The sequence below is a fragment of the Lotus japonicus genome, chromosome 6 (genome assembly GCF_012489685.1).
Source record: "Lotus japonicus ecotype B-129 chromosome 6, LjGifu_v1.2".
Lineage (NCBI taxonomy): Eukaryota > Viridiplantae > Streptophyta > Magnoliopsida > Fabales > Fabaceae > Lotus > Lotus japonicus.
Window position 1 is genome coordinate 55,187,167 of NC_080046.1, and position 23,561 is coordinate 55,210,727.

General features: G+C 32.3%; 1 protein-coding gene across 1 annotated transcript; it reads left to right on the plus strand.

Annotated features, from left to right (window-relative positions):
* The first annotated feature begins 16,509 nt into the window (after window positions 1-16,509).
* Window positions 16,510-18,181, plus strand: LOC130726820 (nifU-like protein 3, chloroplastic). Its single transcript, XM_057578125.1, has 4 exons — window positions 16,510-16,697; window positions 16,828-16,948; window positions 17,336-17,634; window positions 17,853-18,181. Exons 1-4 carry the CDS (start codon window positions 16,614-16,616, stop codon window positions 18,042-18,044), a joined length of 696 nt encoding a protein of 231 aa, XP_057434108.1. The 5' UTR covers window positions 16,510-16,613; the 3' UTR covers window positions 18,045-18,181.
* The last annotated feature ends 5,380 nt before the right edge of the window (window positions 18,182-23,561 follow it).

Below are 23,561 nucleotides of genomic sequence, written 5' to 3' on the forward strand. Positions count from 1 at the left end.
CAGGTAGATTTTTTTTTTGCTTCATCGGAAGAAAAAATAGGTAGATTTCTATTGAGATTGAAATGAGAGTAGTTTTTTTTGATATAAAAGAAATTTAATTACTTAATTAGATTAGTATTGAAATGAACGTGGTAGTCTACTATTTTTTTTCTAATATTGATTTAGTCGTTGCAATGATGTTATCAGTTGTGCTAATTTTTTTTATCAAGATTGATGTGGTTGTTTACCATTGCTGATGACATAAAAGTTCTTTTAAAATCACTTTCACGAACATAAAAATAGATTCTATCTAACTGCAAGATGGACGTCATTTGTTCCCTTTGAATGATTAAGTTGCTATTTTTTTCCATAATATGACAATATTGAGGAGTGAAAGATTCCTATTTCTTATCAAGAATATAGTGAGTACTACATTTTACACTTATCTTTCTAGTGCAGTATATAAATTTATGTGGCTCACACTTTGTTACTGATTTGTGTCATATAAATATATAAATGATGATATATTTGTATGATTTCAATTGAATGAGAAGAATTGTTTAGTAAATTACCATATATGTGAAACTCACAGTTTTATTTTCCAATCATCTGCAACGGGGATATATCACTAAGTAATGTGTGTTTCTTGTTGTTGATGATCTTTCTCCTGCAATAAAGAAATAAGAATGAGTAATTTAAAAAAAACAATTTTGAAATTAACTAAAATAATTAAAAATGACATACTTGTTGAAGTAGTTAGAGACAATTGTCATTTTTTCTCACCAGCAGCTGAAGTCCAAGAAATATGAATAATTTGAGTTTGTGAGTGATTTCACTGGTTTGTTTATATAGAGATATAATAGATGCATGGTTCAATATAATACATTTCATTTTTTATTTATTTAATGTAGATAGTTGAATAGCCTCCTGACATTAACAATTTTATTCAGTTTTTAACACTGGTATTGCCATCATGCTACTATTTTTAATTTAATGTTAGTTTTTATTCGGAGTTACTATGTTAAGGAATTCTAAGAGTTTGTGAATTTAAGAAAAATAGACATATATTAATGTAGAAAATTGGACAGCAAACTAAGACCATTGCATATCAAGATTAATTTTGGCGGAAGTATGCTTTATTGTTAATAGTTTTTTTTTTGGACTAAATTGATATTAGTTAAAAATTAACATTAAATTTGATTTTAATTTAAGGTACTATGCTAAAACCATTTGCAGATATAACTTTGTGGTCTGTTACACTTTTGGCATGGATGTTACTCTTTTGCTTATACATTTGATATTTATTAAGTTTAAAACTGAAATCATTAGTGCACAAGTTTCCACTACCTGTTCATTCACTCACTAAGCTATCTCATTAAAACACCAATTTTTTTACTAATGTATGTAGGTTCTCACGTGTATTTGTACTTAATACTTAGCTCAAGTGAGCTTTACTAATATATATAGATAGATAGATATTTTTTTTTTGGAAAAACCAAATATATATATATATATATAATTACTTTGGGAAATAAGAGCCCCAAGTACAATATAGATAGATATATATTGATTGATTTTTTTTTTATTTTAAAAGTATTTTATCTAAATTATTCATTAATAAATGTTATTTTGTTTTTTATTTTGATTTTTTAAATTTGTCAAATGCAAAACTCAAGTCAATTTTAAGTCTATGAATGTTGTTATTTAATATAAGTAGTTAAATAGGATTTTATAATACAATTTTTTTCAGTTTTTAGTTTATTAAATTTTTTATTTTTTAATGTATTTAATATAAAGGTATGTGAGCTTTTATGGTTTAATACATATGTGTATTTGTACTTAATACTTAGCTCAAGTGAGCTTTACTAATATATATAGATAGATAGATATTTTCTTTTTGGAAAAACAATATATATATATATATATATATATATATAATTACTTTGAAAAATAATAGCCCCAAGTACAATATAGATAGATATATATTGATAGAAATTTTTTTATTTTAAAAGTATTTTATCTAAATTATTTATTAATGAATATTATTTTTTTTATTTTGATTTTTTAAATTTGTCAAATGCAAAGCTCAAGTCAATTTTAAGTCTATGAATTTTGTTATTTAATATAAGTAGTTGAATAGGTTTTTATAATACAATTTTTTCAGTTTTTACTTTATTAAATTTTTATTTTTTAATGTATTTAATATAAAGGTATGTGAGCTTTTATGGTTTAATACATTAATTGCATGCAAAAATACAAGTGTGCTTTACATATATATATAGATGAGAACAACCTTCTCATTTAGATAATTGCATTGGGTCACAACATACCCATATCTGTTGTTCCCTACCACACCCTTGATTTGCCAAAAAGTTTGTCACAGTGTTTCCCTCACGCAATACATGCACCACACCAATACACTGAATTATAGACATCTGATGATCTATATGATTAAATACATGTTCCATTTTCATGACCTCTTATCTCCCCTAGACATTCACCCAACCACTAAGGAGGAATCACTCTCAACCACCACATTTGAAAATTTAAATTGCTAGAAAAATAACAAAGCATGTAACACTATTTGAACCTTCGTCAAAAGCCCACAACTATTCAGTTCTTTTTACAAAGTATCTTGAAACATCCCCTTCTTGATCCCTCAAAACCTTGTCAATACCACTCACCATTGGTTCCCTTTCGACGCCCCATCCACATTACACTTCAAAAACAGTGGTTGGCGGTGACTCCCAATACATTGTACGTGGCATCTTTTGTTTTCGTGACCATTCTTTACGCTCAAAGCCTCTAGCAAACTGTTCCAAATCATATGGACAATCATTCTACTTCCCCTTAACCCACCAAAACACACAAACCAAGCAATAGTCTTATATATGTTCAAGAGAAATAACTTTGTTATTAAACACTCATGCATTTCTCTCTAGTAATTGATATTAAATAATTAGCCCTGAAGTAGTCTTAATATTTTATTCATTTTAAAATATAGAAATTCATTATGTGAATTTGAAATATATTCAAGTAATAAGTTTTTAATATCATAAATAAGTTATAGTGACATATTTTCTTACACTTTATATCCACAATGAAGTAATTTTAACTTTAATAATTATAATAAGAAATGATTTTTTAGTGTAAATAATTATTTATTAAATTAAAATTTATTGGACTTTGGTCATAGTTATTTTACTTTGTTATTCTTTCTCAATCATTTTTACTAATATATAATAGATTAAAAATTATATTTGAAATTTTTTTTCGACGAATACACACACATTATAGTTAATGGTAAATACCTATAGAATGCCACTTTTTATTTAAAGACTACTCTTTCTTAATTATTTTTAATAAATATTATTTTATTCTAATTAATTTTGACTCTCAATATTTTTTGTATATCAAAATATTACTTAGTTTTATATTAATTTTTTCCCCTTCAATTTATGATTGATAATTAATATTCTAACATTTTTAATTACTATTGAATAAAATATTTTCTTATAAGTAACTAAAATTTATAATTAATAGTTAATACAATTAACACAAACATGAGTTTTTTATTATTTAAGGAATTTTCTATTTTTACTATTTAATATATAGTACTGCCATTTGATTTAATGTATTTTTTTTTATAATTGATGATTTTTTTCCTGAAATAAAGAAATAATTTTATTATTTAATATAGGTAGCAAAATAGTCTCTAGTTAATTTCTTTCAGTTTTCAATCTTTATATTTAATGTATTTAATAAAAAAATTATTACATAATTTAATTCAAAGGTTACATCATATTGGCATGTGTAAAGTCAAAAAACAAAAAGATTGACATGTTTCAAAAGTTACATTATATTGAAAGTTGAATAGAAATTTAATTTGTTTAACTTTATTTTTTAATGCATTTAATACTTATAGCTCAAGTGAGCTTTACATATATATATAGATACTCTCTCTTCCTTGATATGAATTTTAAAAGTTTAACACATGTATTAAGAAATAAATTAATGTTTTTATTGCTATAAAAAATATTACTATTAAGTTAATGGTACAAATAGTAAAACAAATTAATATTCTCTTAAAATTATAAAAGTGACAGATAAACATGAATAAAAAATATCAAATAAGAAGACATATATAAGAACATATATAATATTTATTTATTAGGAAGAGATCAGTTTATATCAGGTGTCAAACGAGTAATGATATATACACACCTCCTTATTTATACACTTCATTTCCACCTATTTTTATTTCTATCCCTCTCATCTTATCATCTATCACATCTTATACTTTCTCTCTCTTACTTTTTCTTTTCTTCCTATCTCTCTCCTCCTCAACCTCTTTCCACCTCAATTTAGAGGTGTAGACAAATAATTATTGGTGTCAAACTTGTACGCTTAACCATTTTATAACTTTTCATACAATACAAAATGAATATAGATTAGTGTACCCAAAGGGTGTAAACCATTAGAGAGACATTGAAAAAGAAGCGAGATAAATGATGAGTGTGATATATGATTTGATGTGACTGAAATAAATAAATAAAAAAAAAAAATGTGTCCTTAAGTATCTGCACTATTTAGTGATCTATAAATCATTGTTATACTAATCAATGCAACGTTGAATCATGTGTTATATTAGATTAATAATCGTTCATGTAAATTTTCATACAATTTAGATATTCATAGGTACACAATCATTTACTTATATTTAAATAACCCATTGAACACTAAAATAAAGTTAATTGTATGATGATAAAGTAGTAACTAGTACTTTATTTATTGAAATATTGTAAACTCATCTACTCTATAAATAACACATCATATTTTTCTCTATTTCTTTCTCTTTTCGCACGACATCATATATATCATATTTATTACTTACATATTTTTATATATTTTTTTGTGTTGGGTGCCTATGAAAATTGGATTGTGATGTCAACCATATTTTGATCATCAAGGGACACTTCGTGGGCCCCATAGTATATAAAAATAACTTTATATAGGATTGGTCCATTTTCCACATGAAACGTTATGATCCACAAATTCATAAGCAGCCCACACTAACTCACATGGATGCCTTGTTGATAAGGTATGGCCACAAAATGTAATGTGTGTAATGTGGGGTCAAAAATTATGGTGGCAACACTTGTCACTCACCTAACCAAAGAAAAATGTGCATACTTCATAGTACTACTCCTACTCTTATTTATCATGATTTTCCCAAGTTCGAACCATAGTGCAGAGGATCTAATGTTCACTTTCTGATTTGACATGTTTAGGGATCAGTTATTGATTAGTTAAGATTTTTTTCATGTGCCTTCATTAATAGGCCTTTAGTTTGGTTGATTAAAGAAGCAATTGACTCTAGATATTGAGCTTTTATAAGCTTAAGCTTGCTAAATTAAAGTTTACTTTTCTTTCATTGATTGATCACCAAATTAGATGCGCCAATGAGATCATATATGCTTAATTACTTTATACTACTCCAACCTGTACTGCAAACAAAAACATATATTAAACTAAACTCTGATCGTTATCATCTTTGAAATTAGTATCCACACATTTCGTAAATTACAGTTTACCAGTATCCTAGGCACATGATAATAGTATTATACCAGTATCCAAACGGTATTTTGTTTTGTTTATTCTCTTTAATTGCTGTGGTGCCGACACTTGAAATAATTAAGGACTCTAACCACATCTATGATGCAAAACTATCACATTTAGTCCATCATCCTTCACATACATGTTTGATGAAACTTAATCCCCACCGACCAGGTCTAGTACAACCGGTAGATAGTTAAGCTTCTAAAACATTTAGTTTAAAGTTTGATCATTGGACAGAGCGTATGAAGAATGATTTGTTAGAAAAGACCTGCTCACTAAATATGATCTCCGAATATCGAGAAAATTAATCTCATAATTATTGGTTGTGGGATACATTTAGAAAAAAAAAATTAGCCCTCCTTCTTATTTGTAATAATATTAGAATATCATTTATCATTAGTTTTTTTTATCATAATGCAAAAATTAAATGAAAGAAACTTTGGCATTGAAAATTCAACCATTATTTTAAATCAAGAGCATGGTTACAGAAGGATTTGAGGGTTTCTATTACTCATATCTCATGTGGGAAAAATAACGCAGCGGACTTTCTTGAGAGGAAGGCATTCTTGGGAGGGGTCATTGCACCAGATATATGGGGGCAACCGCCATCTTCTATCTATGAGTTTTTATACTTAGACGCGTATGCATAGTTTTTTTAGTATGTTACCTTCCTTGATCCTGTAAAAAAAATAATTAATAATTCCACGCTAACTTTTTAAAAACCCTCAACCTTTGGACAAATAAATGAATAGTACAACTATTTTTGTTTGTCTCTGACGATATTGATTGGATATGTCTGATCAAACACCCAGGAGTGTTTTGATGAGTAGGGAATGATGGTGGCTGCGTCGGTGCTTTGGGATCGCTCCTACGTCATCTGAGTGTGTCGACACCTAAGGTGGAACCTACAAAAGTACTATAATGCTCAAGTTAAAACATGAGGGAGAAGTGAGAGAAATAGTATGAAGTGTGTGCGTACTTGATATGTTTGCTCTTCACTTTTAATAGGGTTCAGCTTGTTAGGTACAAGGTATGGGTTAGCAGGAAATCAGAGGGCACCTTGGATTGTTTGACACATGGAACTTGGCTTTGCTGATTGAGCGATGTGTAAGGCTTTGCCTGTTATGTTAGAGAGTCATTCACATTGGGAGAAAGAAGCGTTTCAATGTCGAAAATTGTAAGTTATGGCAATGAGTACTAGTTGGGGTGAGATAGGGGACTATGAAGTCACATGGCTGGTGGTTTGCAAGTGTTTGACACATGAAGGAACTGCAGTCATTCGACATCTTCATGGTCAGTAGAGTAGCATGCTCGGAAGATGGTCAATATGATCAGATGGTTGGTGGATGACCATGTACCCGAATAACTATGTTTGGTCAGGCATGATCAATAATCAACATGTGGTAGTCGAATGTTGACAATGCACTCGAATAATCATGTTTGGTCGGGTATGGTTGGCGATCGACATGTGGTTGTCGAATGGTTAGTGGTTGACAATGCACCAGAATGATTATTTGGTCTAACATGGTCAACAGCCGACATATGGTGGTCAGATGATCGGTTTTTTTACCATACACACTAGGATAACTATGTTTAGTCAGACATGTGGTGGTTGGATGATCAATCGTTGACAATGCACCCAAATAATTATGTATGTTTGGACATGGTCAACGTATGGTGATTGGATGGTCAGCTGCTGACCATGCACCCAAATAATTAGGTTTGGTCAGGCTTAGTATGCGATTGACATGTGGTGATCAGTGGCGATAAAATATCAATTGTTGTAATATGTATACACTCGTTTGAGAAATTATGTCAGTCTCTCCAAATTGATATCTTTCTTGAAATTCAAATTTGTGTCATCACCCTTACAATGATTTAATTTGCCAACCACTAAACCAACACATTGCTAGTAATTAGTGCACCTATACTGCTAAATGATCAAATAAACAAACTTTAATAAAAATAAAAATCTATAACAAAACAAATTATAGTTGGAGATTATCACATTTTCACAAAAAAGAAACTCAAGACATTAAATATATGAATTTCTTCTCTTCGATCATCTAATTACTTCCTCTGTTCCAGAAAAATTGTTGTTTTAGACACTTTTTAAATATTTCAAAGTGCTTGTTGTTTTAGAAAGCCAATTAAGTTTTGCTAATTTTTTCCACTTATATCCTCATTTAATAAAATATCTCTCACTTATCACTTTTCATATTAACCAACTACAACTTTTTTTTATTAACTACATTTTTCTCTATCTAAGTAGAATTTAATAGTTGCACATGATACTAGTAAAATTAAATAAGGGTACTTTAATAACATTATGCTATTAATACATTACTCTTTATATCAGAACCTTGAACAAAAATCTTTATTCTTTACGGAACGGATGGAGATATGACACCTCATAAATTAATTCACACTTGAAATAGTAGTATGCAATAGTGATGTCTCATCTTCAAAGACCCTATATAAAATAACCTTGATATACAAAATCCTGCTTTAAAAAGTTTGATATGAGTCTGATAAGATCATGCAACTTTTAAAAACATCTCAAAAGTTAAAATATTTGAATTTTGGTGTCTATAAAATGTCCATGACCAAGAAAAGCAATTATATATTTTCATTTTTCTTTGCTGTAAATAATCTAATATGACACATAGTTTCATGACAACAAATGGCCACCTAAAAAGTTGTATTTGAAACAATTAATTAATATAAAGAGACTAATGCTTTGTTTGTTAGGAGAGAGATAGAAGAGAGAGAGATGCAAGAGAGAGATAGGAGAGAGATGAGGGAAGTAACCTTATTTGGTGGGAGAGAGGAGGGAGGGAGGAGGGGGTTGTAGAGGTGGGGCCCACCCCTTTTTGGAGTCTCTCCAATTTGGAGAGAAATTGAACAGTAACCGTGGGCTGCATTTTTTTTTTTTTTTTTTTCTACTTTTAGCCAACTTAGTGGCGGTTTTTAACCCCACTTTGTTATTTTTTTTTAAAAAAATATTATTTTAATCTAAAGTTAATCTTTTCTCTCTCTTCCACCTCATTATTTCTCATCTCTATCTCCTCTATCTCTATCATACCAAACAAACTCTTAAATCCACTCTATTTCTCACATATTTCTCTCTACTCAATCTCTCTCTTCTCTACTCTCTCTTCTCCATCTCTTTCTATCCTACCAAAGATAGTGTAAGAGAGAGGGAAGGGAATCCCACAGGTTGGTTCATGAATTGAAGGAACACAAGTAGAAATAGTAAGCAGGATTCTTAAAATTATAGAAGAAGCGGGAAATTAAATTAAAGAAAAGTTTGCATCCAATTCAGCTTCCACATTCAATGCATCAGATTCGGAGTATGACTTCCCCACCAACAACGATATTTTAATAACAACATAAAAATTTAGTACTATATTTAAAGGACAAAAGGAATCTCTACATTTTGGGGTGAAGGCTTATCTTCTCTGGATCCAATACCCTCTCTTCATTTATATTAACAATATCCTCATCGCCATGCTCTTAATTGGTGCTTACACTGATATTATTCTTCTTTCTTCCTTAATTATTTTTAAGCTCTCCTCAATTATTGTTCTGAAAAGCATTCTATATAATAGTATATCTTTCCTTTTCATTCTTCATTGCGTCATTTAATATCAAAGCTGGTACAAAGTGGTTATGTTAAGGACTTAAGGTACAAGAACACTCTTTTCTTTCACAGACTGGCTCTGACACTCTATAATAATGTTTTGTGAAAAATTATTAGCACCTTGGTCAATGATCATTTGATCGATCTACACTAGTGTTTTTGGTTAAGAAAAAACTTAGAGAAAGGAGATGAAAAAAGAAGAAGAAATACTTAAGAACTTTTCACCATTTAGAAGGGATAAAAAAAGGAGAAAAAAATTATTGGATCCACATCTATATCTATCTATATATATATATATGTAAAGCTCACTTGAGCTATAAGTATTAAATGCATTAAACAATAAAGTTTAAAAATTAAATTTCTATTCAACTTTCAATATAATGTAACTTTTGAAACATCTCAATCTTTTTGTTTTTTGACTTTACAAATGCCAATATGATGTAACCTTTGAATTAAATTATAATTTTTTTATTAAATACATTAAATATAAAGATTGAAAACGGAAAGAAATTAACTAAAGACTATTTAGCTACCTATACTAAATAATACAAATATTTCTTTATTTCAGGAAAAAAAATCATCAAGTATAAAAAAAATACATTAAATCATATGGCAGTACTATATATTAAATAGTAAAAATAGAAAATACATTAAATAATAAAAAAATCATGTTTGTGTTAATTGTATTATCGATTAATTATAAATTTCAGTTACTTATAAGAAAATAGTTTATCCAATATTAATTTTAAAAAATTAGAATATTAATTATCAATCATAAATTGAAGGGGAGAAAATTAATATAAAACTAAGTAATATTTTGATATACAAAAAATATTGAGAGTTAAAATTAATTATAATAAAATAATATTTATTAAAAATAATTAAGAAAAAGTAGTCTTTAAATAAAAATTGGAACTCTATCGGTATTTACCGTTAACTATAATATGTGTGTGATTCGTTGAAAAAATTCTTAAAATATAATTTTTGATTTATTATATATTAGTAGAAATGTCTTGAGAAAGAATAACATAGTAAAATAACTATGACCAAAGTTGAATAAATTTAAGTCTAATAAATAATTCTTTACACTAAAAAATCATTTCTTATTATAAAAAGTTAAAATTATTTTATTGTGGATATAAAGTGTAAAAAATATGTCATTATAAATTATTTATGATATTAAAAACTTAGTACTTGAATATATTTCAAATTCACATAATGAATTTCTATATTTTCAAATGAATAAAATATTAAGACTACTTCAATACTAATTATTTAATATCAATTACTAGAGTCTAGAGAGAAATGCACGCGTGTTTAATAACAAAGTTATTTCTCTTCAACATATATGAGACTATTGCTTGATTTGTGTGTTTTGGTGGGTCAAGGGGAGGTGGAATGATTGTCGATATGATTTGGAACAGTTTGCTAGAGGCTTTGAGCGTATTGAATGGCCATGAAAACAAAAAATGCCACGAACAATGTATTGGGAGTCACCGTCAGCCACTATTTTGAAGTTTAATGTGGATGGGGCGTCGAAAGGGAACCCAATGGTGAGTGGTATTGGCATGGTTTTGAGGGATCAAGAAGGGGAGATTTCAGGTTACTTTGCAAAAGGAACTAAAATGTTGTGGGCTTTTGACAAAGGTTCAAGTAGTGTTACATGCTTTGTTATTTTTCCAGCAATTTAAATTTTCAAATGTGGTGGTTGAGAGTGATTCCTCTCCTTAGGGTTGGATGAGTGTCTAGGGGAGATAGGAGGTCAAGGAAATTGGAACATATATTTAATCATATAGATCATTAGATGTCTATAATTCAGTGTGTTGGTGTGGTGCATGTATTGCGTCACTCTGACAAACTTTTTGGCAAATCAAGGGTGTGGTACGGAACAACAGATATGGGTATGTTGTGATCAAATACAATTATCTAAATGAGAAGGTTGTTCTCATTTTTATTGTGTTTCAATACAGTTTTCTTTTAAAAAAAATATCAATTATTAAATTTGAGTAAACTCGAATTCTATTCAATGAAATGTCTCACCTCCATTATTATTTAATTTATTATATTTTATGATTACATATATTTTAATATTTATATATTTATGAGTTAAAAAAATATATTTATATATTTATTAAAACTATAATAATCATATATAATTTTTAAAAAATTATAAATAAACCCGTGCAACGCACGGTTATAATTTCTAGTTAATGGTAAAGTTACCACATCTCGATTTAAATAACCACTTATATATTGAGTAGAGAAAATTTGAGAGACACTTTTTATTTTTCAAGTAATAATTTTACGCTTCTTCTAAACATGTTTCCCCTCTCTAGTAACGATATCTTTACATAAAAAAGTTCCTGCCTCTTCACTGCAATAAAAAAATGTTTGTAAAACCCATCAAAAGTTAATGCTAATGCTAATGTGGCAAAAGCCAACTCAAAACTCAACTTAGGGTTGGAGTCCTGGCCAACATAGTTTTGCTCGAAATAAAGAAAATTAGCGTCTGCCATGTAGTGAATATTAACTTAATAGTAATGTTAGACAGACAAACACTAACTTTAAGTTTTTAGTGTCGGCCTATCTGGTGCTGAGTTTACCATTAACTTTCTCAAGAAGTCTCTTATGTTGAATTTAGCATTGGCGACCCTAGTTAGAGTCGGTGTGGTGATCCACGCTGAATTTTAAAGCTGAAAACATTTTTTGTAATGTTCTTGCTAACTTTTTTTGGGTACATACATGACACACACAAGCTTCCATGTTAATGTTTAAGGTCATATCAATAATTTCTATTATATTTTGGAGTTCTTGTAAGAAAATGACCTGATTTTCAGAACTTAAAAGCTATGAACAAAAATTTCTCATTTTAAACATCAATAACCCAAATCGCACAATCGTAATGTTCTTGCTAACTAAAACAACTTTCTTTAAGCATTATTTATGATAATTTTTCAACACTTATTTCATTTATCTCTCTTAATTGGTCTATATAATTAAATAGTATCATTTTTTTTCTCTCTCTTCATTTTCATTCTACTCATTTTCTATATTCTCTTTTTTTTTTCCATTTGTCACCAAAAAAAATTCTCTTTTTTTTTCTCCGCAATCAAGGAAACAATAGATACATTCTACTAGAACAAGACTAAACCTAGAGCTACTTGCTTATTATTATTATTATTATTATTATTATTATTTCCATGTAGAGGTAGCTGGCATTGTTTTATTTGGGCTGGACAGGGGAACGGGGAGAAATGACTTTTTTTTTCCTTGATGATTCCCTTACTGGACCTCCAAAGATCCTCAAAAGTTGGTGTTGTTTTATCATCACATGGAGGAAAGGACTCAGCTAGGATTGGATTGTGATTTAGAAATAAGGAAACAACAGACAAGAATCTTAAAGCTTGATTACATTGCTCTCCTGTTTCTTGGAGGAATCTGTTTTTACAGAGGAAAGAAGATTATAAATTTCGAAACACTCTGTGTCTCTGTCCATGCCATGTGTTTGGTGAATAGACCTTAAATGATCTTGTGATCCAATGAGTTTAGAGGGGGAAAAGAACTAATCTTTATAAAGGCTGCTATCTTGATGTAAATACGTAAGTACTTATATTGTATTCTTTTATGGGTTTTTATTAGGGGTGGGGGCTCACCGGTGCCGCCGCCCCTCTCCTCTTTTCGATTTTCATTTTAATATTATGTATATTTTTCTTATGACCACAATGGTAACCTTAATATATATTATCAGGCAACTAATATTAGTTAGCACATTGTGGCGCAACGGTACTCACACGAATAATTTCTCCACAATCCTGAGATTTTTGTTTATTATACATATTAAAATAATATCATAAAGAGACAAACACATTTTTGGATTTTTATTTATTCTCACTTTCAATTTTAACAAACTTATGAGTTTGTTAGTATTTCTTATACTCAAACTAATTATATATTTCTTCTTCTTATAAAAGAATATTAATTATATTAATTGATTTACACATCTGGAGTCGTTGGACTATTTTTCGATATGATTATGCTTGATATAATGAAATTTGATAAAATAAAGAATAAAAGATTGAATTTGTATAGGAATTATAGGTAAATTAATTTCAAAAAATGAATATTGTTTAAATAAAAGAAAGCAAAATTAATTTTTTATTTGATCTTTGACCAACCCGATGTTAAAATCTTGACTACGCCCCTCGGGTGGGGGAGGTTTTGTTCAAGTGTGTGAGAAAAGATTTTGTTATGAATGTTATAAGCTAGATAACAAGTTTTTATTCACGTTTTTCCTACACTTACATCAAGTAAGCGAAAATAAGAATGACAGAATAGATGATAAGTGATGTGATACAAAAATAAGATAAAGATAAAAAAAAATATGAATGGAATTGAATCTCTTTCAAATATGTGTGAGAAGAGAGAAAAATAAAAGTTACACCTAATGCATTTTCTATTGTGATTGTGCGATTTGGGTTCTTGATGTTTAAAATGAGAGATTTTTCTTCATAACTTTTAAGTTCTGAAAATTAGGTCATTCTGTTACAAGAACGTCTAAAATATAATAGAAATTATTGATATGACCTTAAACATTAACATGGAAGCTTATGTGTGTCATGTAATTTTTATTCTTTATTCGCTTAATTAAATTAAATATCACTTCTACACTCATTATAAAAAGACTATGTTGCCTCCTTTAATCTTCATTCCATTCTTCTTCGTCCTAGATACCCCTAATTATGCTCTCCACATGTGTTTATGGTCTACTAACCCAAATGTCCTCCACCACAAACCTCAACTGAGACACAACCATTTCATTTCGACCAAACCCACACTTATAACCACCCTAAGGCCGAGTCACCTCCACTCAAACCATGAATCTTCATCGCCATGCAATGGACCTCCGAGTTACCATCGCAAACCCACTCGAAGCTGACTTTTTCAACCTTGACTGCTTCACCCACAACCACCGTAACCCAGTCACACCACTTCGACCGCACCTCCACTCCTGAGCCACTAAGGTTGAAGGGGTGTAACATAGTATCTATGAAATAACTGAAAAAGTGACATGTAATTTAGTTAAGTGAATAAAAATTACATGACATAGTACATACATATCGGCATCCACGTCAATTAATGAAGGTCAGAAACTATTGATATTACATTTAATTTGTGTAAACATGAGAACTTAATTATCATAAAATAAAATTATGAGATTAGAGTTGCTCGTTTTAATTATTATGAACTTAAATTGCACAATCGTAATAGACAAAAAATCAAAATTATAATATTAAAAGAGTGAAAAAGTAAAGATAGATTTATTCACAATCATTCTTTCACACATAAGATATAAATTAAATTATTTTCCATATCGATCATTTAACATATATTCCTCAAAATTAAGTGCTTAGCGAGTTCAAAAAAAAATGCTTAGCTCAATATTGTTTTCCAAACACGATAAAGAAGGTGTACGTACACAAAAAAAGATCGCACCGAATTTTGAAATTTTAAAATTTCACACGAAGTCTGATAGGACAAGTAAGACAACTAGAGGGACAATCTAAAGAAAAAGAAAAATCTCAACATTGCTGTCTAGTCATGCCTCCTCTTTTATTCCATTGATTGATCATGCAACTTCAACGACTAAAATGACCTTGGATACAAAAAAATATTGTGATGCGTTACATGATTGATTTAGAAAACTATATAAGATGAAAAGGAGGGGTGGGGGAACTTCCCTTTTGGTCGGATAGGATAAGATTGCTTTTTATTTGGTCAAAAAGATATGCATGTAATAACAAGTCTTGTTTCAAAAAAATATAAATGTGTTTTAATTTTCGTTGAACTTAATTTGAATTTAAATTAAATTTGATGTATTAAAATCCTGTTTTTATGATTCATATTAAACTTAGTGTGTAAATTCTAAGTCATTCACGAATGTATTGAAATATGTAAAATCATGTTTATTTTTTCATCAATATTAAATCAAACGTACACTAAGATTATCCATTGTATATATCCTTGTAATCAATAGTATAGGGTGGGCCCTGTGATTGCAATTCAAAGGCAAAGCATCATTTGGTTGCATGTCACTCACTTCCACATCTCTTGGCTGGTTGGTTTGTGGCAAACCCAAGTGCATGAGGAAATGAAGAGTACTTAGTGGCTACTTGGCAAATGACCTTGTGACAAAGTGCGCCAAAGCCCAGGTTGTCCACCCATGTATCATGATCGATAGACATAACAGTCTATGCAACACTTGAAAGACACACATGACTAGTGGTGGATTTTAAACTGTTGAAATCAAAATTACATTTTTTAACTCAGTAAATTAGTTACGGTTAAAAAATTTCACAACCTGTCTGTGTCGCCCGGATAATTATTTGTCCACACCTCATCTTTGAGGTGGAAAGAGGTGGAGGATGAGAGAGATAGGAAGAAAAGAAAAAGTAAGAGAGAGAAAGTATAAGATATGATAGATGATAATAGGAGAGAGATAGAAATAAAAATAGGTAAAAATGAAGTGTATAACATATGAGGTGTGTATATATCAATACTCGTGTCGCCCAGGCGTTGTTTGGACCGTATGTCCAAATAGCACGACAACACGCACAACATGAAGGAAGAATGACATATGTGACTACATGTTATATAAGTCATGCAAATTAAGCATGGCAATAAATAAAGTGATTTTGGGAATTTTCTGTTTATTCATCTTAAACTGATATGTACAATTGTATCTCTATATATACAACCTACATAAGCCTAATTACCTAGCTTAACAAACTAATAACTAATTTCTAACAACTAAAACTAACTTCTAACAACTTCAGTTTTGGTTGTTTCTGCAATATAAAGCAAATAAGCTAAACTTGCAACCAATATAACATACTCATATCATATTGGCTTGGCTGTTACTCACTCTAAATTATCCATTTTTGTCTTAAATCACATGTCCTTCCTATGAAAGATATGCATGGGCCTGAAACAGTCCTTGCAAATCTTTGCTTTCCCAAACACATCACATTTTTCTCAACACCATGCAATTTATACATTTGGCCCAAAAAGTGCATTTGTTGGGCTTACAACTGGTTCATATTGATTTCTATTTTGTCTCTGGGCCCAAATCTCTTCCACAACAAATCCAATTTTCACATGGTTTCCTTTGTGGCTTGTGTGTTTCAGTACTGGCCACAAACTTGGGAACTCTATTTTTATATTCTTTATCATCATACTATAATCAATGTCAGCCAATCAAGTAACACTTGCAATATATCAGAACTGAACTTCATCCAGAAACAAAAAATGAGAAAATATTTTGTACTTAGCCAAAATTTAAGTTTCTGGAACTGGTTTTCCCACTTACACTCAGATGTTGGGTGGTGCAATCTCAGCTCCAACAACTCAAAGCCTCAATGGAACAAGAAGAATTGCAATGCTTTATCCATCTCATAAGGTACTTCTCTACATTAATGTTCTGTTGTTTAATTTTTTTCTCTTCATATTATGATCCTTTAATTTGGTAATGGGCAAGTGTAAAATTAAATTTTGTTGAATTTCTCAAGTTTTTGCTCTTGTTTTTCTAGAACCTAGCATCAAGTACCAGAGGATTTTCATCAAAGGAGAGCTGTTTTCTCAGAGGTCACCACATCAACATAAAGCAAATTTTTGGGCTTATCTCTAGTCATGCTCCACGAAGCAAAGCAGGTGCTACTGAATTGTCAAATTCATCAATTTGAATTTAATTTTATTGATTGCTAATTACCACTCTAACATCATGTCTCATCCTTTCTTGGATGAAAAAAAGTACTAGTAACACATCAATGTTTTCCTGAAATTTGCAATATTGCATGTTTTGTGCAAATCTTGTGTGTCGATTAGTGTGAATTATTGAAATGAATGTTTAATTTGCAAAAGATAAAAGAAAGTGTAGTTAGAGAGTGTGAGCACTGAGCAATACTATTTCATAATGATATACTCTTCAGTCTTCACTATATTTCCAATTGTATATCAAAATAGCTTGGAATTTGCAAAGGATGTGAGAAATTAGTTGAATGCAGCACTCGCATTCGTAACATTTCAATATTGTTGCAGGATTTGTTGTTTCTCCAACCTGTGTCCTGCCTCTGACAGAAGAGAATGTGGAGAAGGTTTTGGATGAGGTAAGGCCTGGTTTGATGGCTGATGGAGGGAATGTCGCATTGCATGAGATAGATGGGCTTGTTGTTGTCCTCAAGCTACAAGGAGCATGTGGGTCATGTCCTAGCTCAGCTATGACACTAAAGATGGGAATCGAACTTCGCCTCCGGGATAAGATTCCAGAAATCATGGAAGTGGAGCAGGTACTAGACACCGAGACCGGTCTTGAGCTAACCGAAGAAAATGTTGAAAATGTATGTACCTTAATGCATCATTTCCATTTTCCAGCATTTCCATAGTTTAATTATTATTTATTATGTATCATCATGGCCTTTCGGATTTTATATTTGTAGATATTATCTCCAAAACAAAGACAGACATGAATCCATAAGCTTGAGAATTCATGTTACTAGAGATAGCTTGATGTTGCTTCATATAGACCCTAAATCTTATAACATTGTTTATTTTTCAGGTTCTTTCTGAAATTAGACCTTACCTTGCTGGCACTGGGGGAGGAATATTAGAGCTTGTTCAGATCAATGATTATGTTGTCAAAGTTCGGTTAGGTGGACCAGCAGCTGGGGTTACGACAGTTCGTGTTGCCTTAACACAGAAGCTGAGAGACAAGATACCTTCTATTGCGGCTGTGCAGCTAATAGACTGATCATGTAATATAAAAGCTCTTTTATATTTTGACTTTTAATATGTTACAGGATGAAATGGAACTACTCAATAGAAAAAACATGTAAAGTATTGTCGAGAAATGAAATTAAGAGCCAATTACACAGTAATATTGAATTTCATGTTTGGCTGCTTCCTTTACTTCAGAAGATTACACTCTATCAGATGCCATGATGTACTTACAATTCCTTATATCATCTCAGTAGTCAATGTTTGGATTTGCCTATTTGTGGTAAAATAGCTTGTTTTCTGCATTGGCCTTATGGGAGTCTATGTTTAGATTTTAAAGAGAGGTTACTCCTGAAACTTAAGTTAAGCCAAACATGCATTTAACTGTGTCATGGGGAAGTGTTTTCTGCATTGGCCTTATGGCTGCGGTATAAATTATGGGATGCCCATCTACCTGTTATAGGGTCTATTGCCAGAAACTTAGATTTTCAGGCTTCTTTCTTGTGAGTATGATAAGTTTGGTATATCCACAGAAAAACAAGAAAAAAATGCCTGAACAAATCTTCAAGATACAAGAGATAAAACAAGAGATAAGAGGCAGGCCGAGAAGGCAAATGATGACTGTAGGTACAGCTTACTTTGATTTAATTGACATCAGGTCAGGATGGTTGGAACAATCATTAAGAATTTGAAAAGGTGTTAATTTGATTGCATGAGGTCTTAGGATTTCTTTTATTCTTTCAAATTTGCATGTTTGAGATGCGTATGTCATTGTCCTTCAAAGTTTTCGTAGGCAAAGGAATTTACATTCTGTTGTGTAACAGTTGTGTTACTTGTGTAACAGATACTAAACTCAAATTAATGAAAATGAGAAGTCAGTGCTGGATGAACATGCATGATGTTATTTTCTTTGTTGCATTACTGATACCTTGTTGACTCTGTTCCTTGGTTGTGCCTAAAATCTGTGTAAGCCAGAAATTAGAAAGCACAAATTGCTGCCATTTGAAGCATAATACTACCTCAAAATACCTTTCTCTTCAAGCGTTTACAAGCTTTTTGTAGTGCTAGTCACTATCTATTCTTCACCAATTTGTATAAGTTTCACACAAAAAGATTTTCCAAAATGGTATACAAGTGAAATATTACCTATTCGTATGGTCATGCAAGTAATGTGATGAGTTTTACTGAACAGAAGGTCCATACGAGTATTATACAAACAAGATTAGTTTCTAAAAATAACTTATGAACTCTTAGCAGCCAAAATGTAGTAGGTCTCATTCATTTACAGCTCAGTGAAAAAAAAAAAAAAACCTTTGTAATATGGAAGAGTTCAAATGAATATGGGCTATAGATTTCATGGTAAAAGGCTCTGTCTATCACCATGATAGAAAGGCTTATCAAAAAAAAAATGATAGAAAGGCCCACATGGTGTATTATGGCATTTTGTTCGGCTAATTGGCCCATATTTTAGGGTTTGTTTGAGGATGGGGGACAGGGGGTTTGGATGGGAATAGAGGGGATTTTATTTTTAATTAACCACCTACAGATATAAGGTGAATGGTTTTATTAGCCACAAACTTGTCCCGGAAAGAGGGCTCCGCCAAGGAGATCCCCTCTCACCCTATCTGTTTGTACTTGCCATGGATGTTCTCTCCAACATGATCTGCAAAGCAATGGAAGATGGACAACTTACTGGCCTAAAAATTGCACCCACTGGCCCTCCCTTAACCCACCTCTTCTTTGCTGATGACGCCCTCCTCTTCTCCAATTCCAACCCGCAGGAGGCCTATACCCTCATCCACATCCTCAACCTCTTCTCCTCTGCCTCCGGACAAAGAATTAATACCTCTAAATTCGGGCTTATATGCAGCAAAACAATGCCTACCCATACCCGAGCCCAACTTTCTAACATTTTTAATATGCAGGTGTGGGAAGATGCAGGTAAATATTTAGGTATTCCAGCAACTTGGGGCAGATCAAAAATCCACTCTCTCAACTGGATAAAGGAAAAGGTTCTTGCAAAAATGGAGGGATGGAAGGAGTGTCTCCTGAATCAAGCTGGGAAGGAAGTACTCATCAAAGCAGTTATCCAATTAATCCCTACCTACACTATGGCAATTGTCCTCTTCCCCAAAAGCTTCTGCAATTCGCTCAATTCTGCCACGGCTCACTTTTGGTGGAGGGGAAGAGAGAAAAACAGGGGCATTCATTGGCGTAGTTGGTCAAAAATCTCTGAAAGCAAGAAGAAAGGAGGATTGGGATTCCGGGACTTCTACTTGCAAAACCTGGCCCATGTTTCCAGGCGTGGCGAATGCAGGCCCACCCCAACAGCCTCTGGGCCAGGATCTTCAAGGCACTCTACTTTCCCAATAGCTCTCTCTTTGATGCCCAAGGGAAGAGGGGTTGTTCGTGGGTCTGGACTAGCATCTTGAAAGGTAGAGACTTCATAAAGAGGAATGGTAGATGGGCTGTTGGAGATGGCAACAACATCAATCTGTGGGAGGATTCTTGGTTGTGGACAGGGGAAACTCTCCAAGCCTTTAACAATGGAACCACCCTAAAGGTAAGTTACCTTATTCAGGAAGGAACAGGTTGGGTCCCCATGAAAATCAGACAAGTTCTCCCCCCAGCCGAGGCAATCAAGGTTTTCCAAACACCTATCAGACTCACTCGAGGTGGAGATAAGTTCACTTGGCCACACACAAATGATGGTCTCTACTCCATCAAATCCGGGTACCACATTGCAAAGCTTGAAGCGCGAGAAAGCCCCTCACTAGCAGGCCCATCCATCACCACCCCACCTGATATATGGCAATTTATTTGGAAGCTGGCTATACCCTCAAAAATTCGCATGTTCCTTTGGAAAGCTGTCCACAATGCTCTCCCCCTCCAAGCAAACCTCCTCAAGAAAAGAATAACAAGATCAGCTACTTGCCCAGTTTGTAACCTCGATGATGAAACAGTGGAGCACACCTTCCTCCTTTGCCCCTGGACCCGTCCAATCTGGTTTGGGTCACCACTCCAATGGGCTTTTCATCCTACCAATGTCTCCCGTTTTGACTTGTGGTTCTACCAAAGCTTGACCTCCCTGAAACAAAACGCACCCAACCCAGATGAGAGTCTATGTCTTCTCGCAAATACTCTTTGGGCAATTTGGAAAGGAAGAAATGAGGTAGTTTTCCAAGGATCCCCCCAAACCCAACCCTAGCTCTAATTAGACTCAAGTCATTGACCCAGGACTCCACCACCCTACTCACGGACAGGATCACACAATAACCCCAAAGCAACAACAGAGCAGAGACTCCTACCAACTGGAGACCACTGAGGGGAGAGTTTGTCAAGGCAAACACGGATGCCAGCTGGGTAAGGGGAGCAAGCTTTGCCTCAACAACAGTCATAGTCAGAGATAACCAAGCCACTCTCCTTGCTGGACATGCAAGACTTATTAGAGCACCCTCCCCCATTATTGCCGAGGCGCATGCACTTAGAGAGGCCATGATCTTAGTCTCAAACCTTGGTTGGAAATTTGTCATCTTTGAATCAGACTCCCAGGAATTAATCAAAGCCTGCAAAGGACTTATCAACAAAGGAGAGATCTCATCCATCTTAGAAGACATTAAAATGATTCAAAGTAACTTCCAAGTTTGCTCCTTCAATTGGACTCCCAGATCATGCAACAAAACAGCCCATGAAGTTGCAGCTCTCCAGCGCTCTTACAATCTTTTCCCAAACTGGTGCTACCTCCCTCCTCCTAGTGTTCAAAGATGCCTTCAGGAAGACCGGAGCAATGCCCACAGAACAGGAATTGGTTAAGCCTTTATCCAGTTTGAGCTCTACCCCTCCGTGTTTGTTAGTGGTAGATAAACAAACTGGGTAGATAGGAGGATTTAATGCAATCTTTAATTCTGCCTTAGCCTTTGCATTCTGTATCCTTTTTAGTAGCACAACCACCTCCAGCTAGCTTTGATTTATTGTTTCTTTTGTTAGTCTAGCCCGGAATGGATGGATTTGTGGCTCCAGTGGGTCATTAGTACCCCAATCTATTGTATCAGGGCCTGGCCCTTTGTTATCAATGAAACTCCAATCTTCGACCAAAAAAAAAGAAGAAGTATATAATATTTTATATAGTAAAAAGTTATTAGTAAACTTTGTTTATGCTTAGTTCATTAAATAATAAAAAGTGACAATTTAGCATCTATATACTTGATCTCTTAGATGACCTTGAGCTGATTTGTATTCTTCAGTGTGATCGGGTTGAAGGCAATCTCCCTCTGGCGAAGAAATCTACTCCTTAATTAGCTTGGGTATTCAAAATCCGATCAAGCCTTAATATGGGCAATATAAGCATGGCTGCACATCTAATCTTAAGGGGTTGTGTACCCTCCTACCCGGTGGTTTAAGGCAATCTCACTCGAGTTGAGGAACATACTCTTTAGCCAAGGTATCTCAAATCCAATCGAGCCTTAATATGGGCAACACAAGCCTAATCGCTTATCAAGCAAGAATTCACGGGATAAATGAGACAAGTTTTTACGCATGAATCCTGGACACACGAATCAACAATTACTATATATGTTCATGTATTGAGTGTAACACAATTTGAATAGTTGAATAGTTGTGTGAAACACACATTAAACCCTACTTTCGCATTTTTCAATAAAAAAGTTCAATGTGTATTTTGTTAACGACATGTAAATCCTCGCTCATATGTATAGCGATTGTATGTTGTCAATATTTGTATGTTTAGGTATAAGAACTCTTTTATTAAAATATGTCTTTTCAAAAAAGGAATAGACAAATGCCTCTTAAATTAGTTGAACCCAAAAAAAATTTCACAAATTTTACTGGTCCCAAAATGAAGGACAAATTTTAAAAAAAGTAAGTGTAGATTTGTATACACGATGAGCAAATCATAATGAACAAAAATACTTTTTCTTAACTTTTGTGATTATCCACTATAATTTTAATTTCATTGTTCCACCCTATATCAACATGCAGTAAATAAGGCAAATAGCAAGTTTCAGACAACAGCTCTGCGATAAAGAAAGGATTAAACTCCACTGCTTATGTTGTCAAGATTATTAATTTGTATATCTGATACAAGCGAATATTTGATATGAATTTTCTTGCAGTTAGTTGATGAATTGACAAGATTTTTTCTGGTCAAAATTATATGTATTTGTAAACTACTACAAAGTAAACATCCAAATTAACCAAACTGCATTATCTTCCACCTTATACATGGTACACAAACACATTAGAAGAAGAAAAAAAATCTAAATATTCCCTCATTGCAATATTGAATGGAGAACCTTTAGCTGCTTCCTTCTATAGCTAGCTTTCATTACCCTTTGTTCCCTCTAAGCAGGATTGAAAAATGTATAAAATAACAAAAGGGTTATGATTGATGAATCATCAACAATACATACCTCCTTCAAAAAAACACATTTTTCTCTCCATATCACTTATTGTCACATTAAATCATATATCACATTCATCACTTATTACTCTTCTGTAACTCTGGTCTATAGGTTTCTACACCCTGCTTCAC